The 23,983-nt window shown below is 38.9% G+C and overlaps 1 protein-coding gene across 1 annotated transcript in view; it reads left to right on the top strand.

Moving 5' to 3' along the window:
• The window catches only part of cdkal1 (CDK5 regulatory subunit associated protein 1-like 1), a 246,637-nt gene that overhangs the window by 140,189 nt on the left and 82,465 nt on the right, over positions 1-23,983 (top strand). The window contains exon 10 of the mRNA XM_005744624.1: positions 9,026-9,171. Coding sequence (XP_005744681.1) covers positions 9,026-9,171 — 146 coding nt within the window. The remainder of the gene's footprint in view (positions 1-9,025; positions 9,172-23,983) is intronic.

Raw genomic sequence — 23,983 nt, 5'->3', positions numbered from 1 at the left:
CACTGTCCTTTCCTCCCCCTTTTTTGCAGTCCTACTCATAAATAAGGGCGTACTGACAGTCATTAAGAAAAAAGTCTTTTGAAAGTCTTTGCGAGCTTCCTTCCTCAAAGTTTTTCCTCCTTTCTTTGCTTCCTCTTGCAGCTCCTTCTTTTTCAGTATAGCTCTTCATTTTCTCCTTTTGACGCTTTTAATCTTTTTCCCTTCACCTTTTGCTTTTAGTTTTTTCTTCTCCTAATTACTCGTCCATAACCTCTTTTGTCTATTTTCTCCAATTGAAGTCGTGATGATGGTAATCACGTCAGTGGCGTGGCGATGAAGAAGGCCGAGTCTGCAGAGTATTTTTATCGTTCATCTTAAAGGCTGAATGATGTCCTGCTGTCTCTTCTTTTGAAGAACGCTAGCACTTATATAATGGCATCATACCGAATGGCTGTGATTGAAGCTGAAAAGGCCAAGTAACTTCTCCACTACCCCTTTAAAGATCACCCTCTCTCACAAATACTCACAGATCAACGCTTCTGCACTGTCTCCTTTTGTCACACAAGAGCACACAATTTCTTCCTATGTGCAGCCTGTTTTTCTTGACAGATGTAGACAGGCCAGTAGAACCATTTGCTGATTGGAGCAGTTAAAGGCCCAATCTGCTCTCACGGGCCACTTCTCCCTGACATTTTAGTTGATTGCATTGTGCTATCAGTGCTTCGTTTTTGAGTAGCTTCACGTAAAAATATCTCTACAGTGCCACTTTTTGTTTTTCTCTCTCCTCATCCCCCCCCCTCTTCAGTTTTTATATTTTGGAGTGTAGCATCTTTTTCCCCATCTACCCATCTCTGAATCTGTCCGTCTGTCCACAGTACAGCCACATCTGACCACTCTCTGTGTGGATGTGTTTCTGTGAGCCTTTATGTGTGGGCGATTTATAATAATCTATACTAGGAATGGCAAATGAGGTGTGAAAATAGTCCCCGTGTAGGTAGTCAACCAGTGAAATTTGCTCCCTTAGTGATGCCAGTGAGTTTTCCATCTTTGGCCTTTGGTGATAATGCCGTGTGGATTGTGATCGATCAACAGTTTCTTGATAACCCAGTGGAGATTTTTCATATGAGATGTTATTCACGATCATGCTACAAGTCTCTGTTTATCTATATACATTGTTACTAACAACAGTAATTCAAAGAGAGGACACAGTCTGACATCATCAAGTTGATGATGATCCTCTACCTAATCACATGAGCCAAGGTGTGAAAACGGGTGTGGGTCACAATCACCAGGGTTTTGGGTGAGCTCATTGGGAAACCTGGCCCCACCCTATCATGTGATTTCCTGAGGTCAGATGGCCCAGGATGTGAGTGGGCGTTAAGGCGTCTGGGGAGGGTTCTCAAAACTGGATTATAGATGGCAGAGAGTTGGTGTCGTAAACCACCGCCTCTGTTTAAAGATGGTCGCTCACAGTGGACGTAAATCGTAAATGGCTTCTTTCACTCCTCATTGCACTTACCGTGTTGTCCGTACTATAAGGTGCACTTAAAATCCTTTAATTTTCTCCAAAATCGCACCGCTTGATGGATTGTCGGAGCATTACGGCTACCGTAATGATGTGCTATGTGATCGCTAGCGACACAGCTGTGTTAGCATAACAAAAACACAGTAAAGCTGGAGGATGAATGCTAAGTTTTTTCCGATAGAAGTTAACGTGACAGGATGCTGTAAACGGACCAAACTTCAGTCAGGAGAACAACTGAGATAATCCATCCACAATCAGAGGTTAGTCAATAATATACTGCAACAACATGTGAACAGAGCAGCTGCGAGAGAATTCAACATTAATGGATCAATGGTACGAAAGTGGAGGAAGCAAGAAGAATGAGTTGAGTAAAGTTTGACTTATCTGGCTGTTTTGTTTCGCTTAATAATAATGGTTTGCATTTATATAGCACTTTTCGAGCCCCCAAAGCGCTTTACAATGCCACTATTCATTCACTCTCACATTCACACACTGGTGGAGGCAGCTACAGTTGTAGCCACAGCTGCCCTGGGGTAGACTGACAGAAGCGAGGCTGCCATATCGCGCCATCGGCCCCTCTGGCCATCACCAGCAGGTGGTAGGTGAAGTGTCTTGCCCAAGGACACAACGATCGAGACTGTCTGAGCCGGGGCTCGAACCGGCAACCTTCCGATTACAAGACGAACTCCCAAACCGTGAGCCACGATCGCCCCTTATAATCCGGGTGCGCCTTATGGTCTGAAAAATATGGTCATTTTAGTTCATATTTCATTTTATTTGGTTGCTTTTTATTTTTATTTTTTTCCCTCCCACTTTTATCACTTATCAGAAGCATTTCCCTGTGTGCCCTGATAAACTACCAAATAGCTGTAACACAGCAAAAGGTCTGTCCCATACATACACTAATGATTATACACTAGACACCCGTTCACAGAAACATAGCCACAACCGTCTCTTGCCCGGGCTCAAGGGCAGCTATATAGAAACACCCTCTCAATCCATTTTCATTTTAATGAAGCCTTTGGGAGCCTCTTCACATTAGAGGCCTAATGTAGCATTTTGTGTGAGGAACTAAACCAAATGAAAGCTCACAGCAAAGCTATTCGGATGTGCCTCTGTTGCGCCTTTAGACTGTAGTTTAGTTGTATTTTTGAGTGACTTGTTGTGCATGTCCCCTTAAAAACAAAGTTTGTCACAGTCACAGAAACCACTTGCACATGACAAATCCCACACATACACCCAATTCACCTTTAACTGTGCAATGCATTTCATTCTAAGAGGTGTGCAGCAAGCTTGGTATAGATGCCAAGGAAAATCAAGCATAGCCCGAAGTGTTTAAAATGTATAATACCAGAGGGATTTCACTTTCTGAAGTGTGGTTGTGCTTGGTCATGTACACACAAATACTGACTTGTCCTGGGAATAGATTTCTCTACAGACGTCACTGGGTGACACATGATATTAAAAGATATGTGTTTTTAGAGGTTCAGGTAATCTGAATGTATGAATTGATTTCATCTTTCAAAGCTTTGAGTTTTAAAGGATTCTGTCCAATTTCAAATGATAGGACGGCATAAAAAACAAGTAAAGCATGTATTTTGTCACATTTATTACTTGAACCTTTTTGCTGCAACAATAACTGTAGAAGATTTTGTCTCTTCATTGGCCATTTTTCATTTTTCTTCTGGCTTTATGCTTGTGAGTCGGTGCTTCTTTATTTCTGAACAACAACATTGAGAATTTTTTCTCATCACCTTTTTGTGTAGTTTGAACGGTGTTTGAGTGAGTCTTAAAGTGTTACTGTTATTTTCCGAAGTGTCAAACATAATGTTGCTATTAGTGAATAAGTAAGCTCTCATTTTTGAATATGTGTAGGACGCGTTCAGTTAGTGCTCCCTAAAAAACACTCACGGTTAAACACATCTGACTCTGTGTCTCCTCTAAGCTGTGCAATGAATAACACATACAACATCCCGCTGCCCCGAGGAGACTGAATTACATTGAACTGATCCCCTTTGGCCCGTTTGACCATGTATGTTTTTCTCAAATGTTTAAATTCAACCGAATTTCACTTGGAAAGTTAAGGTCGATTTCTTTTGGGTTGCAGAGTTTAGAATTTATTTCATTTTTGTGCGATGTGCTTGATTAATAACATATTTGCAGTCACAAGCTATACAGAGATGACTTGATTCAAACAAAGTTGACCCTGACTTTCAGCAGCCTGCTTAGAGAGAAAGTAAGAAACATTCATTTTTGAAACCCGCAGTATTCAAAACATGACTATCACGTGTTTTAAGCGCCAAACACAAAAAAGAAGGGAGAGTGAATGATGAAAAGGATGAGGAAAAAGATACACAAACAAAAGAAACGGAAAAGCACAAAGTTTAGAGTAAGCATATTTTCTGGGAAATTGTTGTGAAACGTCTGTAGTCACGTGCTGAGGCTGCTTGGAGCTAAATCGACTTTCATCACCTCTCCCCCCACATATGTTTTCTTTTCTTTTAAGTGAGATCTGATTTGAGGGGGGGCGATATCAGATCCTTTGAGCTAATCCGCTTAACTCGATATTTTCTGTGTTCGTGTGTCTATTTGTGCTGATCAACCAGAGATGAAAAGATTGTTGGGTTTTTTTTGCAGATGAAGACCTGTTGGGTTAAAGAACAAAAACGGTATTGGTTAAGGCTGATTTATAAATATATAAATACACAAAAAAGCTTACAGTTGACTGATCATAAAACCTTGCTTGGGCACATTTGAAGGATCCCAGATTGTAACTTGAGCATATGTGATTGATAAATCTCAAACTAAAGTTAATGGCACATCCTTTTTACCCTCACATGACACCAGGATAAATGAGGGTGTAGTCGGGAATATTAAGAGAAAAGCAAACCTTTTGGAAGACAACATCATCGCCATGGTAGAAGCAATTAAAGCCACGTTGAAATTGTGTGTCAACAAATGAAGCCAACATGCAAATTAGGAGTGTGTCACTTCTACAGTGAGTGAGGTATAAAAACTTCAGTACAGACTTGAACTGCAATATTCCTGCATAAAGAAAACAAAGCTTTGCTTTGATCTGAAAACTATCACAACTCTAAAGATGATCAATATCAAGGCAGCACGTAGTTATTGAACATCATATTGTTTTTTTAAAAACATTTTTTACCTGCATATTGCGTACACAGCATCATTTACACTTTGACATTTAGTATTGGTAGCTGTGAAATATTAAAGATCCTCAAGTCTTCTGGGGTTTGCAACATCATTTGCAGATCTCTATTATACAGTCAAGTGCATGACAAATGATCCATGTGAGGGAAGTCTCCTGAAACTGTGTTGACACCCAGCTACATACATATACGCATACTCTTAACAAATGTACTTAACTAGCTGTCATAAAAACATGAGCCAAATTCACATTTTCATACCCGCATTTCAGCCGACATCCTAGATTCCTCTGAAAAGTCAGAAATTAATCAAGCACAACGCTCAGCCATTAAAACAACTGTTTTCCTGTTCAGGAATGCAATTAAATAAGAATAATTTGGCATCTTAATCCAACAATAATAATGTTCTTAACATTTTTTTCCAACTACTTTTTGTAGAACAGCAAATTTGAAAATTCATGCATAGCAACAATAATTATATTTCAACATTAAAACATATAATTGTGATTAAAGTGTTTTACATGCTGGTGAACTAATCATTACAGAGACATAAAGAGTAATTTTGGTAATTGGCAATACTGTTAATTTAGGCGAAGCTCCGGGATAGATAGTAGGCATGAAGACTGAATGTAGTGCGACTTTTCATCTCGTCATCTCCCTTTACAGCTCCTCCATCTAACGCACAGTACACATTGCAGTAGCTACACCCTTTTACACATGCTCTACAGTAAAGTAACAAATGACAAGGTTTTACAGGTTAGTTGTATATATTTTGCAAACTTTGTAATATATTGTATTATTTAATTAGTTCAGTCTGTTACCGTTATTGTCTTGGAGCAGCTATAACCCTTTAATAATTGCTAATTTCCTTAGTGGTTATTAAAGTTTTTTTTATTCTGATTCAAAAGAAACGCATTACTACACATTAGGGCTGGGCCATATTATACCGTTCACGGTAATACCGGTATAATGTTAGGCAACGATAGGAAAATGAAATATCGCGATAGAATATGAGTACAACGCGCATGCGCAGTGCCTTTGTTTTCATACGCACATGGCCGATTGTTGAGTGAAACAGATGAACCAGAATTGGTTTGTAAAAATGATGCAACTTCAGTGATGTGGAACTGGTTTGGTGTTTGTCCGTCAGATACACGACAAAGCACATTTTTTTTGCAGAACATGCAAGCGGCTGTTGTTATTGTCATATTTGTCGGACTAAGATGCTCTTAAATCTGGGAGTAATCTGGGTCCTAAACACCGTATCCTTCAGGTCAAACGAACACTGCAGCATCACTGAGAGTTAAAAACTGTCTAAATTCTTTCATCTTTAATAAAACGATCAGCATTGCTGCTTTACCGGGTGTAACTATGAAGTTTAACTTCCAGGCATCCATGAAAACAAAATTTATTACATTTAACGGAGTTAAAAGTTAGCAGGAAGCTAGCAGAAGTTAGCTCGCTAGTTTCGCTAGTTACCTAAGCATGATATTGCATGTTCTGACTGAGAGATTTCTGAAAAAATTCAAACGTACAGCTCTGCTATCACTTCCAACATAAATGACGACAGGAAACTAAACAGTAGTGATGTTTGTAGGGTTACTGAAGTTGGGCTAGCTGGTATATAATGATGTGCTACGTGATCGCTAGCGACACAGCTATGTTAGCATAACCTAAACAGTGAAGCTGGAGGACGAACACTAACACTTTTTCATTTATAAAAGTTAACGTGAAGGTTCCTCATGGTTAGAGACAAATGCAATCGCATGGCAGGATGCTGTAAACGGACCAAACTTCAGTCAGGAGAACAACTGAGATAAATCCACAATACGAGGTTAGTCATTAATATACTGCAACAACATGGGAATAGAGCAGCTGCCAGAGAATTCAACATTAATGAATTAATGGTACAGAAGTGGAGGAAGCAAGAAGAATGAGTTTAATAAAGTTTGATTTATCTGACTGCTTTGTTTCACTTAATGTGCCTTATAATCCCGTGCACCTTATGGTCCGAAAAATACGTACTGCACACTGCAGTTTAATGTTGCAAAGCACCTCTTTTTAACTTCAGTGGATATTATACATGGTTATGCTCAGGATATGTCAGCCCATTTCTACTGGAGATGCCTTTTGGTTAAACTTTCAGCAAGGAATTTGCATTTGCACTGTTACATTTTTATAAAGCTTTAATGTACATAAAAACCAGCTTCTTGTTTAAGTGAAAATAAATGGAAGGTTGTCTTTTTGCGCTAGTAATGTTGTGGAGTTGTATTTTGTCTCGCATCGATTACATCGTCAGTTATATCATTATCGCAAATTTTCAAATATATATCGTGATAAATATTTTTGGCCATATCGCCCTGCTCTACTACACATCATATATTTCTTCAAAGCACACAAGTGTGCATTAATAAATACCCTCTCCCTGCTAGCCATCATTAGATCTTGTAGGTCACTTCTGCTTGCCAGGAAAACCACATTAGAGGATTGTAACTTAATAATAGAAGAGACAGTCAGAGGTAAAAGGTTACACTTTAGAAAGGCACACACAGAAGAGGCCCACGTTTTCCATGTAGATACATTGTTGCAATAGTAGTACGTCTACATTAGTATTTAAAATGTATTACAACAACAAAACCTTACCATTTGAAGTATATTTTATTATTGTAGTACAAAATTAATTCATCACATTTTATGTGGAATATCCCTTTTTTTAGGCTTTGCATGTAGTTTTTGCTTCTTTCTTCTGGTGCCATTGACGGTTGTGGACTCTAAAAGAGCTTCACAGCAGAAATTTGAAGTATACACAATAAAGCATCTACACTTAGAAATAGAGGCACTATGAATCCATCACTCTGCTATTTACTCTGGTTCATAATACATTTAAAAACACATAAATACATGTTCTTTTTCATGGTTTTTCTTTTACACACTAACTCACCCACTTACAGATACATGCAGTAGCCTGATTTCTGTCACCAATCAAGCTCCATTTTCCAACCAAATTAATTCTTTCTAATTTGGAGCTTGCAGCGGTCAACCCCCCGTGGCGCTGATACTGAGCTGTGCCCGTGTGTGTTCATGCACGCATATGCTTTAATGTCTGCGTAAGAAGGCGAGCACATTCTACAATAGATCTTAATTGAGAAGACGGACTGCAATCAGTACGTTCTTGTAGGAAATCATTAAATCATTTCTTCCTCCCCTCTCCTTTTCTTTTTCGCCTTCTTATGGTGATTAGCATGGTGATGATAGCATCCTGATTATGTCCATCAGAAAAATCTGACATCTGTGTTCTCTCCAGTTCTATTACTGAGGAAATTAAAAGTGAGAAGAAAAGAAAAAAAAACCTTGCAAAGTCCCCTAATTACTGTAGTGCATTTAACTGCAGTGTTCTTATTAAAAGTATTAGAGTTGGGGTGCATGTTATACTTGAGTGTTGCTCCTGGTGAATTCAGTTTTTCAAATTCCTGTAAAAGCATTTAGATTTTTTGTAAATACATGTTTGTGCACAGAAACAATGGTTGTAATTTAGTTTAGCAAAATTATTTGACACCCAAAGTACTCTTTTGGGTGTTTTCTCCCCAATTAAATTGTTTTCCCCACCATTTCTCATATAAGATTGTGGACTTAGCCTTGTGTATTGGCTGAAATATTCTTTTGATTTGTCGGATAGAGGGTTTTTATTGAAATAAAATCAAATGAAGAATCTTCTGAATCTGCTTTGATCTGAAAATAGGACCTGCATTCTTCAGTAAAAGCTCTTGACTTTGCAGACATAAAGAAGCCCTACTGGAGCAACCTTGACTCTTAGGACTTTAAATTTCGGATATGAAAAGGAAAAATACAAAAAAAATAAATAAATATAGGATGTAAGCTGTGTATTGTAGAAGCTCTGAAAGGAGTGCAGGAGTGAAAAGAGTGGAGGAAGAGACAGGAATGTTAATGGCACTTTTATTTTATTCAAAGCCAGCGGCTATCATTCACCAGAAGCTTCAGTGAGCCTTCACATTTCCTGTTTTTCTCCTTTTGCACGTTTTAGTTTTTAAGGTGTTGATCTGTGTCATGAAATCAATAATTAATGGACATTATGTTCTGTGAAGTTTGTATGTTCGTGTAGCTGCATGATGGGTTAATTGGCGATGCGGAGGTGTGGACGTGAGCTCGCTTTCTTTGTTAGCACTGTGAGAGAATGGTGACCTGTTCTGTGTGTATCCCAACTTGTTAGAAATCCACTGCTGTGTTATAGCATATCCACAATCACTAATAGAGTCACACTTACAAATGAAACATTCAAAAATCAGCATGTTATAATAATGTTACCTCCTTAATGTTTTCCCATTTGTGTCATTAGGAGATGGCCAAGATTTTGAATCATCCACGCGTCTATGCCTTCCTCCACGTTCCCGTGCAGTCAGCCTCTGATAGCGTACTGATGGATATGAAGAGAGAATATTGCATTGACGACTTCAAACGAGTGGTAGACTTCCTTAAAGAAAGGTAAGGCAGTATATGGACTCCCAGTTGACTGATTATGTCTATGAGTGCAAATGCATATATAAGCATGTGACTACAACTACAAACTCGGGACATATTAAAACTTTCACCTTCATAGGGATACACACACTCTCCTCCTCACTTGTTACTCATTATATACTTGAACAGGAACTGTGTGTCGTAAGTCAGCGGTCCCTGGGCCATGGACCGGTACCGGGGTGGGAGACTTGAGGCTCGGGTGTGAAATTCATGGTTTTCAGGGGTTTTAGCGTTATTTTTATCATCGTTTTTATCATTGACTCGGTTTCCCTGGGTCTTTTTCTGTGTGTTATGAATAAATCTCCATTTTGTTTTGGGTACCGGTACTGGTTTTATTAAGATGTATTCATCTTTGTCACCTTAAAGGCTGGTCCGTGAAAGTATTGTTGGACATAAACCGATCTGTGGCGCAAAAAAGGTTGGGGACTGCTGTCGTAAGTTATCAGAACAGCTCATAGGTGTTGGGAGAACATCTTTCTTTTTGGCTAGCAATGCTGTTTTATACTCTCTTTCTACACTTCCTTCCCTATACTTCCTTTAAGGTATAGATACAATTTAAAATGGATCATTGCTTTTTAGCTGCGAGTTGATGAACTGTTTTTGGTTATGCAAACTGTTGTCTGCCCATCTTTGTGCTCAGATTCCTTATATTGCCTTAATTATCCTACTGAAATATTTAAGGCACATTTTCCAAGCACATTTTCTCTTAGGTTTGGATGATTCGCTTCATAGGCCTAGATGTGCTATTATCTCTCTTTGACATCACCACTGGCCAATGACATCTCTGCCAGGCAACAGAGAATGTTATCCTTCCTCTATAATTCAGTAGTATTGTGGAGGATGGATAACCAGTATAAAGTAACATGCACACGTTGACTTACACTACAAATTTATTGAGCAGGCCCTAGGTGTTTAACATAACTGGATGGATATCTGCTGAACAGCTATAACACCATTTGGTTAAACACTAATAAAACACCATTAACACTTGGATCTTTACTCATTTATCTTAGACCTGGTTTTCCACTATATGGTCCATTTATGTATGTTTTTAATGTATTGTTCTAACATGTAAAATATCTCTCCCGTCTGTTTGGCACTCTTCACTTGCTGTTCACACACAGCAGTTTAGCACAGCAGTGGGGTTATTTTAAAAAAGAGAGAAAACGTAGTATAAAGCGTTTCTGAAAATGCGGGCAGAAATTCAGGCGTGAACCTGTATACACGGACACACCCCAGTGTGTATGTCAGCCTCCAACAGTGTACTGATGCCATTAATAGATGTGATTATTGTTGCTATGGCTCATAAATGTGAGGCTTTTACAAACCATACTTTTCTTTTAGCTGCTGAAAAATGTACTTATTCGAATAGCAGCACTGATCTGTTCTTTTCTTCATGTCCTTTTTCTTTACTTATACGACTCTCTTTCTGTAAGCTCTCATTTGAAACGACATCGCTTTACAAGGTTAAGCATTTCCAACTCAGAATTTACTGGCTGCAGCACCATTTGAATGGTTGAGACCAGATTCCTGGCATACTTTGCAGTAAAGCAAATGTTCCCTTAGCAAATACACAGTGTGACCTCCTCACACAGATTTCAAGAGAAATGTGTACATCTCTGACATGGATTAAATATAACCACATAATGCACAGATGTGACCTCTGACATTGCCAGAAAGATGCAAAATTAATCTTTCAATATATGGAAGATAATCTGTCATAGAGTTTGAGCATGAGCACTGATGGCAGCGCATGTCAGAGGGGTGAATAAACATAAAACTGGTGCTATGATAATATATAATGAAGAGATTCATGGGAAAATCAGTATGTATTCTAGATATGCCCTAGAATGCTTGCTATTACTGTGAGATTTACCAAAAAAGAACATATTTTTAATACGCTGGCATGTTATTGCTCTTACCACATCATAACCTACATTTTCTTTAGCCTGAGTTGTTTGGCATGTAGGAAATATGTAAAACACATGAATATACAACACATGATACCAGTTTGTTATTGTGAGAGTTTCAAAGATGAGAAGGGAGGAAAAAGCAAGCACAAGTAAGGCCTAATCTCAGGATCGACATGTGTTCACTCCAATAATATTCAGATATATATAGATATATCTATATATTTCTTTACTTGTGTTCTTTTTTTGTAAAGTTGAAGACCTTGTTTCATTATAATTTGATCATTTTCATTTACTGCAGCAGTAACTGCGTCATGTATAAGCCAAAGTCAGCTGAGAAAATAAATCTGGATGATTCATTTTACGCAGATCACTCACACACAACCATCTACAGTTAGGCCTGTAGATATTTGTACAATGCTGCATTACATAAAGACTCGCATAATAACCACGTAAATAAGTAGAAGTAGACTTTCAGTTTTAATTCAAGAGGTTCAAAGAAAGGTATTGCTTGAAGTCTTTCTGCATATTCATGTGATACAAAGTCACCTGTTTCCAGAGGCTTAAATGTGGACAGTGTACTGACAAGCAGTTACATGCCTGAGTAAAACCTGTTCCTTCATTGTTCTATGACAATGGCAGATAAAAGATCTGAAGCTGATTCCAAGTATTGAACTAGTTCACTGGTTCTCTGAATTCCCAAGATGTGGTGATGAAGAAGGCGGGAAGACTGGAGATTGTTTGACTGGATAACCTCAAAAAATGAGAAACTTTAGTAGTTGCAAAATCAGTAATCTGGACCAATTTTTTAAAATAATGAATGGATTGACCAGCTTAGTAACACCGAAAGACCTGAGAAACCACAGAAGATGACCAATGTGAACTACAGTATAATTATGTCCTTGGTTCAGAAAAGACCTTCACAACAACTAAACAAGTCAAAAACAGTACCGAGGAGGTATTCATCAAAGCCTTCAATCAAGAGACGCCTTCTTAAATATAAACACAGAATCAGCTTCTAATCTGTGATCACACTGAAAACCAGGAAGGCCAGAGTAGACTTTGCCAGAAAACGTCTAAAAGAGCCGGCACCGTTCTGAAAACCGCACAAGGTTCACTTTTATCAGAATGATGGGAAGATAAGAATATGGAGAAGCAAAGAAGACACTTGATCATCTGAAGCATACCACGTTATCTGTCATGGTGGAGGCGATGTTGTGGCATGGTCACGTATGGCTGCAAGGGGAACCGGGTCACTAGTGTTTATTTGATGATGTGACTGCTGATGGAAGTAGCAGGATGAACTCCTGCTCAGATTCAGCCAAATGCTGCAAAAGAGAAGCTCACAGTGGGTTCTAGACTTTAAAGGTCACTGATTGCATATTTATTGTCATCCAAGTGTTAAAAGCAATCATTATCTTTAACATTATACTAGTTTGCTGGATTACTTTTGAAAACTTGGGCTGTAATTGCTAAACAGTGCCAGAACTGGAAATGTCTCTCATATCTTGATGGTTTGATTTAAAATCCACTGTCCTGGTGTAAAGAAGTCAAATTCCCCAAAAATGTGACTTTTCAAGAACAAATCTTGTGAAATTAAACTGTACCTTTAAACACTCTGTGCATTTACAGGCTTCACAGAACCACTCCCATGTTTTTTTCCCTTCCTCACATGTCCATATGTTATTGTGTCTTTGTGTACATGTGATACTTTCTGAGTCACTGTATCTCTTTGGATACAGTGACTCACAACGCACTTGCAGGTCTTGTTTTTATCTCTGACCACATCTCCCATTTACACTCTTTTCTCATCCAGTCTTTCCCACATTCCCGTTGTTTTCCCTCTGGCCCTCTGTGGATACCCTGCTGACATAAAACACGAGCCCCATTAGTCTGAAATTCACCTTTTCTCTGTTCTTTTAGATACTTTATTTATATCCAATATGTGACCCCATTTCCAAAAAATAGTTGATATGCTGTGTAAAATGTAAATGTAAACAGAATGCAGTGATTGCTAAATGTCATAAACCTACCCGTTCATAGAACATGCAAATGTCATCAAAAGTTTAAACTGAGACATTTTTAAACTTCTCCTTTTTTACTGAAAATGTTAGCTTATTGTATTTTATGGAGGCAAAAGATTTCAAAGATTGGGACTGGGACATTAAAAGACTGGGACAAATAAGTGGTACTAAAAATGTTTTGCAACTAATCAGATTTGTTGGCAGCAGGTCAGTAACATGATTGGGTATAAAAAGAGCACCTTAGAGAGGCAGAGGTTCACTAATTTGGAAAACAAAATACTTCTCCAAGCAATTTCAGAATAATGTTACTCCATTTAAAACTGTTAATACTTTGAATATCTCTTCAGCTACAGTCAATAATATCATCAAACATTTTGAGAATCAGGAGAAATCTCTCTGTGCGAGGTACAGTACGAGGATGCTTTTGATCTTCTAACCCTCAGCCAGCAATGAATTAAAAACAGGCATGATCCCATCATGGAAATCACTGCAAGGGTTCACAAACACAAATCACTGTCTGTGAACCCAGTTCACTGTACCAGCCAAAAGAAGCGAGACCAGCCAGCTTGTTATCAGCCTTAGAGGTTGCATTAATGCCTGTGGATCTGCAGCTTGCACATCAGGAATGGCACCGTCAATGCTGAAGAGTTACAGGTTATACAGGCTTTAGAGCAAGATATACTCCCATCCAAATGGTGTCTTTTTCAGGGAAGGTCTTGCATATTTAATCAAAACAATGCAAAACTGCTTGCGGCACCTATTATAACAGCATGGCTTCATGGTAGGAGAGTCCAGGTGCTGAACTTACCTGCCTGCATTTAAGCGCTTTCATCAGCTGAAAACATTCGGCACACCATGAAACAAAAAATACGACAAAGACCCAGAACTGTTGAGCAGCTTTAATTGCATTTCAGACAAGAATGGGACAAGAGAACTCTTACAAAAGTCCAGCAACTGGTCTCCACAGCACCCATTTGCAGATGGTTTTAAAAGAGGAGGGGGTCCTGCACCGTGGTAATCATGGTCCTGTCCCAATGTCTTTGGGGGACATTGTTGCCATCAGTTTTAACACTTTGCAAAAAACTTTTTTGTAAATTTAACCTCACATAAAATTTGGGTTTGAGATTTAGAAGTCACATTTACAAGTTGTATTCTGTTTCTTTTTAGGAATTGGTTGTGTGTTGATCATTTATTTTTCTTTCAGGTCATTTAAAAAAAAAAAAAAGATACAGTAAATGTTTTGCATTTTCTAATTTAAGTCATAAATATCTTTTGCGTCAAGGTTTTTGCTTTCTCCTTGGCTCGTTTTGTGGATATACCACAGTTTTTGCCTTGTCTCTGGCTTTTTCTTCTTCTTTTCTCTTTTCTGTTGTTGTTTTGTGTCGTTTAGTAGAAATCCTAATACAGTGCCACTAATCTGTCCCCCCTACAAAAAACCCCCCCACTGTGGTAAACTGTCAAGGAACACCTAAAGAGACCTTTCCCACAAACACACACATATTTACTCTCCACATACTGGCCATTAACTGTCTTTTGTGTGAGGCCCTGACAAAGCTATGTGTGTGTGTTTGTGTGCGCGGGTGTTTTCTGGCTACCAGTACATAAACATTCAGACACAAATGGGCGATGTTTGTTGTGTGAAATCGATACCAGCACACATCCAGTGGTCTAAACTGTTTGGCTGCAGCAGTAACATAGATACGGTTCATGGTCTGGGAGAGAGGCCAGGACTTCAGACAAGCCAAAAACACACCCACTGTGTTCGTGTTCCTGCAAAAGGAGAGAGAGAGAGTAAGAAGGCGCAAGAGTAGGCATGTGTAATATATGAAAGTTTTTTGTATGCGTGTGTGTTTGGCATGCGTTAGTTCCTGTAGTGATGTTTCAGTTCATGGACGCAACAAGTTGATGATGAGGCACAGCTGGTATCAGCGTCCTCTGTCTTGTTTTTGTGGTCAGTGGTCTTTTCAGTGAAAAAGGACAGTTTACGCAGCTTATATAAAAAAATATAGTGGAAACATCATGATTGATGATAATTTTTCATTTCAAAATACATCCAAAATGGTTGAATGGTTGTCTCCATTAATTTTTGATCTCCAAACATTTTTGATGATAAAGTCAGCCCACATAAAAAAAGGTCAAAACTATATTAATTCTTGTTTTAAATAAAATAAATAAGTCTGTTTGTAACAGTTTTCTCCTCTGAATTTCTCTTTCAAGTGCTAAGCACATAAAAGAAGGCTCCACGCATGCTCTGTGGGAGTGTTTGTGTATGCATGAGTCAGGCTGTTAATGTCGATTCTCACAAACAGTCCTTTGTTGAAGCATGTGAAGTTCACCTCACAGAAGGAGACAGGCGTCTTGCCCAGGTGTGTTTGAGGTCACGGCTTATCTGACTGACACACACAGCAGGAGACAAATGTTATTTCTCCTTACAAACAGCTTAATGCCAGCAGCTCTGCAGAGGTCACGAGGGGTCACGCTCCTGCGGCCCTCTGTTATCATTGAAAACCCGCACGCGCGCGCATATCCGTACATGACACGTTAGACCTTTCTCCTTGACGCTGTTTACTGCTCAGGATCCCGAACCCCATTAGGAAATGAAGGGTGCATACCTGGGGTCGAATTGTTTTTCTCAAGGAAATTCTTTTGATTTTGTTTTGTTTTCTGCTAAATGTTTTGCAATGATTTTGTGTCGATGCCATTAAAGTGAGCAAAATTGATTCCAAAAGCCCAATAAGTTTGGCTGAAAATGGAAACGGTCAAGTCAAGATCAGAAATTAATTATTCAGCACCCAGGCTCATCATTACAGTTCAAAACTGGCTATGAAATTTAGAAATGTCTTTAAAAAGCAGGAGGAACTGCAACCTCTGTTGATCCTGCGTTAGCATTATATGAGAGGTTATGACTGGACAAAGAAAATGGCAAAGGCAATATTCCTTTGCTAAATAAAACCAATTACCTTTTAAGAATATTCTATCATAATGGACCATTTGGTTCACACTGTGCTTACTGTTTGCACAATGTATTAAGTTCCTGTGGAAGCTACAGCTGAACAATGTTGACCTCCAGGGTGAAAGCACAGTTTTTGAATATTAATCTTTTGCAGTATTTTTGCAGCCTGTCCGTTCTTTCACTGCACATTCTCTATTCCAACTTTAATATTCAGCCCAGCTTACACTACAAATGGTTCAACCTTCCACTAAATTTATCCAAATCTGCGGAGAAAAGAATCATTCCGTGTATTCTCCTTTGAATAACACTGGAGGTAATTTTTGGTGGTTTTAACTTAATTGTGTTCTTCCATGAATAATTCTAACAATCAGTGGAATGATTGTTTCATTAAAATAGTTAATTTGCTCTCCTTTTCTGGTATGGACCTTATTTTTCCCCGCTCTTTTTTCTTTGCTTCCATCAATTAAAATCACATAACTCAGTATAGTCTTTATGTAATGCTGTATGGAGTAAATCCTGTTATGGTGGAATTAAGCCTTTACAGAATGAGTGGATGTGGTCAGAGGATTTTCTACAGTTGTTTTATAGTTTGTTAAAGTGTTTGGTTGATTTTTTTCCCTGAACTAGTCTTAAGGATTAAGTGTGCTTTAACCACTGGGACCAAAGAAAGGGCCAGGAATAGAATGGTTATGCCCCTGTGAGTAGAGGATTAGTTATTAGATTTATGTGTGCAAATAAAAAACATCATGCTGAAATTTAGGGCTAGTTGGTTTGAGGAGAAAAGAGAGGCGGACGGCGTAAATATCACTCTACCAAACAGTGATGAATGATTGCGTACAACTGTGCATCGAGTGGCACCTTCTGGGGTTTCCTTCTAGGTTGATAGGCTGGTTTCCCTGGAGGTTGTGTGTTCCTGACCCCTTAAAACCCTTTTAGTATAAGGGCATAGAGGTCCTTGTTCCAATTTGCATGTCTTTATGGCCAGAATTGTTCACATTAAAGTAAACTATATTATTTATTTGTTTCAAAGCTGTGTGGCCAAAAGAAGAGCAAAACGACAGCACAACATATTCAAAATAAGGTGATATTTTGTGTAATTTTACGTTTGAATTTCCCAAAAGAATAAGGATTTGGATAGGTCAGCAGCTGACTGATTCAACGACCCTTGACCTACAACGTGACCTATGGAAACCTATCAGTCCCATTTAAGCACCTTTTAAGCGTTTGGTCTGACCCGCTTCACTCCGTTGCTTCACTAATTTAACTCCCTGAGATGTGATTAATTTTTTACATGAGCTGCATTCACCTCACATGCTGCTGTGACTATAATCTTTACTGACCTGAACCATTACCATAACAGAGCCAACTCCAAAACCCATTTACTTTGTTTTTCTTTAAATGCAACACATACTCATGGCTGCATGAGGCTGAATTTACAGATGTACAAAAAGAGCAAGCTGACAGTCACTGAACCTTTTAGCATACGACTACGATACGAGCTTTCATGACCCTAGTACTATCTAGAAATCAAAGAGGATTTTTTTTAAAAGCCCGGCTGGCGGAATCACGGGAGTGAAATGCATATCATGTATTCATAAAATTATTTGTTCAAATCTGCCTCTTGTATGTGGCACTTCAGTAAATAAGAAGTAATTTTCTCTTATGTGTAACAGTTGATTCAGAGACAACAGACGGCCCTTCAGTCTAAACAGGATTCGACACCAGTAATGTAAGTGAAACTAATATAGCAGACAGCTGCAAGGAAAGATTTGGGAGCTCTTTGGAATTTCCAGGTCTGATCTTCATCTGACAGTTGTAGACAAACACAACTTGACTAATCTTATAACACAAAAGACACCTGCATACATACGAGGAAACTTCTGTAAGGCTTTTTGTGCTGGCTTATGACAAGAACCAACAGCCAACCAACAATTTCTTTCGGTATTCATTCTTATAAAATACATCAATCTTTTCTATCTCTTCTGTGATGGACCGAGTTGAAAAACAGGAGGAGTCCCAGGAATTATTAGAAAAATATAGTTTCCATTTATTTAACCCCCAAAAATTATATTTACAAGACTAATAAATGTTGAGCTCATAAAAGAGGTCAAAGAAACAAAACTGAACTCCGGCAACAACTGCAACCTTAACAAACCAAATGACTGCCCAAACATGCATAATTGACCTAAACATGAATGACATACAAGGGTATATATAATGGCTGATCAGACCATTGTGACACATGAGGGGTAACAAACAAACACAATCATAAATCACAAACGATGCAGTACAATCTGGTTTGTTAATAAACTAAACACTAAAGAAGAAAATCAAAAACTCCATTAAACCCTAAACTCAAATATTTAATTAAATACTTTGTTTTTAAAGTAAAGAAAACACACATTCCCCCCTTCAGCAGGAAGTGGTGGTGTGGTCCAATTATCTTCCTTTGTATTTAATGGTTTCAAACCCTGGCTACCATCTTTTGTCCAGCAACTCCCAGGGATGATGGCAGGTAAGAAATAAAAAGACAAAAGTTAGTCAGAAAGCAAAGAAATGAAGTAGTATGAATACATAAGTAAACTAAATGTGCGCGCTTACAAATAGAACAAATGTATCCAAACCAATCAATGAAGTTATTGGCAACTAAAATGTATTACTGTGTTCAAATGAAGAATGAAAATACAAAAGTTACCAACTTTAGAGTGTGGCCACGGGTTTGGCCATCACATCTTCCAATATGATCTTTTCCTTTTTAATAAAACACTGAAACTCTTCAGTGACTTCACAGCTCAATAAATGAGTTGAGAATGTAACAGTAATGTGAGTTAGTCAGAGACTTGATCCTGGGAAAGTTCTAGTAGACCCTGTTTTCAGTCAATGCTTTACTAAAACAATCAATTTTATTGCTCAGCAGTTTTTTTCTGTTAGTAATGTGCTGGAATGTGACGCCAGAGTGGCGCTGTGACGCCTGATAAACTTTGTGTGTCTGTATCTTGAGTGCAGCGACTCGCAAACAAACGGCTCCAAGACGCTTGTGTGTCCCGTATGCGTGGCTGTCTGTGTGTGTGTTTGTTAGTCATCTCTATTAGTCACGAGGCGAGATAGTTATGTCAAACCTCCTTGGGTTACAGCAGGACACATGCATCAGTAGCGTGACTACACAGTGTGTTTGTGTGTGTATTCTGGAGACAGCCTCTTGCTCTGTTTGTTGTTGAAGATACCTTCAGTAGTTAACGCACAAGCACTCCCACAAGGGTTTAAGGTATCAGCCTGGGCTAATGTTTCACTGGAAGGCGGGAGGTGCAGGAGATCCCTGAAGGAATTGGAGAGAAACAACGAAAAAATAGAAGCAAAAAGCAGAAAAAACAGATGAGACTTGTTTAGGGAAAGTAAGAAGGGAGGGAAAGAGAAGCGGGAAGGGAGCAGTGGGCTAGACAGGTTTGCAGCTCCAACCTGCCACACTGGCGCGAGTTGTAAACATGTTACGCCTCCTTTCGCCTCTCCTTTCCCTCCATCTGAATCATCAGCTGGAGGGAAAGGAGAGGGCCAGGTATCTGTGTACTTTGACTCTCAGTGCATGATTGAAAACCCCTATTTAACCGCAGAAAGAATATGCAGAACAAACAACCTGGTTTAGTCATCACACGGACTCTCACACACAAACACACGCTCGAGTGCTTTTAAACTCATCGAGCAGCGCTTCCACTCTGTTGTGCAAGATTTTACATCTGTGTATTTCTACAAGTCTTTAGTAAATTTTAAACTTAGTCATCAAGTACGTCACTAGTAACAGAAGTAATAGAGATTTAATGATTATTATCACATAGATTTAACTCGTAGACATGTCATAAAGTTCATTCATTATAAATAATACATTTAAACTTACAGGATAGGGAGGGTTGAGTAACAACAACTGTTATTGCGACTGTGTCTGTTTATCCACCTGTTAATACTGTTTATGTTGCCTGTTAGCTTGTGTGTAGAAGTAATTTAATCCAGGAAGGAGTGAAAGAGGCAGGTAGTCCTGCCAACATGCCTGGCTGTGTGTGTCAATAAGTCTAGTGTTGTGAATTGCCTTAGTTTAAACAACAGGAAACAAGCAGAGACGACTCATTAGCTTCACACCACGATATCCTCTTCGTGTGTGTGTCTGTGTCTAGAGAAAGACGCACCTTGTGGATAATGACTCTCGCAAATTCCTAAAACATTAGAGTCTTATTGATACTTCCTCTGGATTAAACCTCATTTCCTCCACTTAAACCACAAACTTCATGCACAAAAGATACAGGTGACAAATAAAAGGAAAAACCGACACCTTTGATCCCCACAGCGAGAAGATCTAGTAGTTATATTTTGGGAGTTGTTTTATTTTTGTGGTTTGGGTACACTTATTCCTTTAGGCTACGGTTACAATAAGGAGAACAGGGGTTGGAAACTGTGGCATAACAATAAATTATTGTGAATGTGTGTCATCAGCTTTTGATCTCTCTGCCTTTTGAAAGGGTTGATTGTAAGATGTGGACCACATGCAGTCAGTTTGCATCTTCAAACCAATTTTCGTACATCAAGACGGTGATAAAACAAGGATATAAGGGCAGTAAAACTGAGCCAGGCTTGTATCAGTTTGTAATTGAATGAGGTCAAGTTGGCATTTATGTGCAGTCTGTTTGTGATAATCCCACGATTAACTGTGGTAAATCTCAAATCTGTTGCAAATCCGTTGCTGTCTACATCAGATGCGTGGTGCTGTAGTGGAGCCAGGGGCAGGCTCGCCACTAGCGGACCGTTTAAAATCCACACATTAGACACGGCTCTCTCGGTCACACTGGACCGGATCTAAACAGGGCGAATTTAGACATTTAGAAACACCGAGATGCAGCTAGTTCATTTTATTAAGGACCAGCCTTCTACTAAAAGTATTGCAAATTTGCAGCTCAAAAGTGAAGGTGCCAGTAATGTACCTAAAGAACAACACAGTGTAGATGCAGGCTTTATACTTGCTCTCTGAGAGTGGCAGTCCGTATAAATGAGAGGAGGTTGAAGAGGACTCGGTGTGTTTGATAAAACTGACATTTTCTGTTAGAAATTGCTGGGGACTGTGCAGTTGTGACAGCGAAGACTCAGGTGGACCTTAGGATTTATCCAGAAAGTTGCTTTACTCGAAACTATTCCCCTGAAATGTGTGTGTAACAGGTGTATGATGTGTAGAAGAAAGCAAAGTGCTATTTACTCAAGCTGCCAGTGTGTTAATAAAGGCGTAAATGTATGCAACAGGATTGGAGTTGTGCAATATGGCTGCTGTCTCATGTCCCGCAGTTAGAAAGTCTTGCTCTGAGGATTTGTCTGCAGAAATGTTTGCATGCTTTGGAAGTGATCGCGCAACTGCTGTGACGGGCCGATAGAGAGGAGCAGTTGCACTTCTGAGTGAAAAGATCAACCTTAACCCGCTCGTCATTCACGGCATGTGGCTTGCATGCTCAGTATTAGGCTTTACAGTCCATGATGCTGTAAAACACGTTACTGAGCTGAATTATTTTCACATCTTTATTAAGTCTCAAACTCTGCTGTTGAGCTTAGTAAATGCACAAGACGTCATCGTGCGTACCTACTCCTGTCTCGGTCTAACTCGGACTGACTGCTGCCACTCTCAAAGAGACTGGCGAAGGTTTTCAGTTCATCTCATTTATAAATGCAGGCAGACTGCCAACATGTTGTAATCAGCTGGTGTTAGTCTGCATTGATGAGTGTAACTCGTCAGCTCCATTAAATAATGAAACTTGTATTACTAAGTTTTGTGGCAGTCAATTTACTATAAATCCGAATAGATTTAACATCAGAAAGCAAGAGTTATTCACCCCCAATATTTGCATGATCGATGCCGGTAGGAGGATTTATGTATTTAATGAGAGGGTGGATATTATCTGAAGAAGCTTTATACTCAGTCCTCACTATAAGTGTTGACAGCAAAGTCCTACATATTCCTGCTCCTTAATAATGCCGGATTTTACTGAAAGAACTGAAGGGAGTGTGTTTATGCATCAGTGTAAGATGCAGAAAAGGATACGTGTCGTTTTCTTTTTTTTCTTTCTTTTTTACAGTGAATAGAGTAGCTTCCAGTTTTTCGGGCTTTTAATCACATTTCTGCTCAATGATCAGTACAAAATGGAAACATCTCGGCACGTCTTTTCTCAGCAGTGCACACAGAGCAATGTTTGTTTGTTTCTTCTCAGCTAAAAATACCAACCAGAGATTACTTTACATATGTTTGTCATGTTTACAGCAATCAATGGGTCTGTGTTAGTGTGTGACATGCATATCTGAATGTAAGAGCGTATTAGGGTAAGTTAATAATTTTATAAGAATATATTTGCAGTGTTCCCTGTTTCATGCTTCCCTCTTAGGAGTTAAATCTCCTGTATAGAGATGGCACAATACCACTTTTTTATGTCCAATACCAATATCTAAATTTGAATATCTGCCGATACCGATGTGAATCGATAAAGTTCATTTTATAATCAACAAAACTGTTTTGTTTGTTTTTAAATATCTTGCTGCATTTTGTATAAGTTCATACTCAAGTTTAAAAAAAAAAAAAAGTAAACTAAAGCTATTCTGTTATACCTGTATGCAAAAAATACACTGCACCCAAAATATTTCGTAGTTCAGCAATACTGATCAATCGAATACACTTAAACCTACTCCATCCTTCCTATTCTGGTATGTTAAACTGTGCTTAGCAGAAATATTAAACAACCTAACTAATAGGGTTGCCAACTCCCAGCAAAAATAATAGGAAACCACCCCCCATCCCCCGCCTTATAATACTTAATCGACGTAATCTACTTTAATTTAATGCACATGTAAAACAAATGCACAGAAATCAATTATTTTTCTACAATATTTAAATAGATTCAACATTTTTCTTCAACAGAACTGCAGACTCCACAGATGGTACGTTCCCAAAGGAAAAGGTACTACAGCTTGCCAGGGTATATATTAGAGTTAATAGTTACTATATACAATAATGGATTTCTACTTATGTCATTTTACATCAGATGAAAACTTTGGTTGTAAGATTCAGATAATTATTTATTAAAAGCTCCACATTTTAAATGAAAATAAGAAAGAAAAGTATGTCTTTGTGCCCCCTTTTCCCTGTTGATGCCCTATCGGCCCCCCTGGCAAAACTTTGCTAGACCCGCCCCTGCACAGTTACCAGCCGTCAGCTGCATAGAAAAGGATCCTGGTCTAGAAAGTAATATTAAATAAATTCTAACAATAGCTGATCAAGCTTAAACGTGCTGCTGTTGTTTATCCACTTGTTTCCTCTTTCTGGCGCAAAGTGGGCGATGAACAAACAAGGGAGACGGACTCCCGACAGAAAAGCCGATCAGCTGATCATTGATCAGTTTCATGATTGAAGTAGCAGCCGGAGAGGGAGGGGGAGAAGAAGAGGCAGTCGCTCCATATATTGGTTGTTAAGCTTAACGTGGGAATGCTTAACAAACATTCAGAGATGAACTTACACGCTTGCTTTACTTCTCTTGGATAACTTTCTCTGAGACGAAATGCCGGTTTCGTAGCGAGGCTCCAAATGCTCAACCAGACCGCCGACAGGTCTAGCAAGCCGCAGCCGCTCTATCACGTGACGCATGCTGCTCCAATGTGCTAAGCTTATGAGCTGGGTTACGCTATGTTGCAAGTTTTGTGAGGTGCTTTTGTGATATTTAATAGATCAGATTAAATTTTGTATTTCTCTCCGATATCTGATCCAGTAATTTAGGTGAGTATCGGACCAATATCGATACATAATATCGGATCAGTCCATCTCCACTCCTGTCCACTTGGCACTTTTTGACTAACTGCAACACTGAACTTCAATATTT

The sequence above is a fragment of the Pundamilia nyererei genome, unplaced genomic scaffold, assembly GCF_000239375.1.
Source record: "Pundamilia nyererei isolate P.nyererei 1_Seehausen unplaced genomic scaffold, PunNye1.0 scaffold00146, whole genome shotgun sequence".
NCBI classification, from domain to species: Eukaryota; Metazoa; Chordata; class Actinopteri; order Cichliformes; family Cichlidae; genus Pundamilia; species Pundamilia nyererei.
Note: the sequence above shows the minus strand (reverse complement) of the source record. Positions and strands in the feature narration are given on the sequence as shown.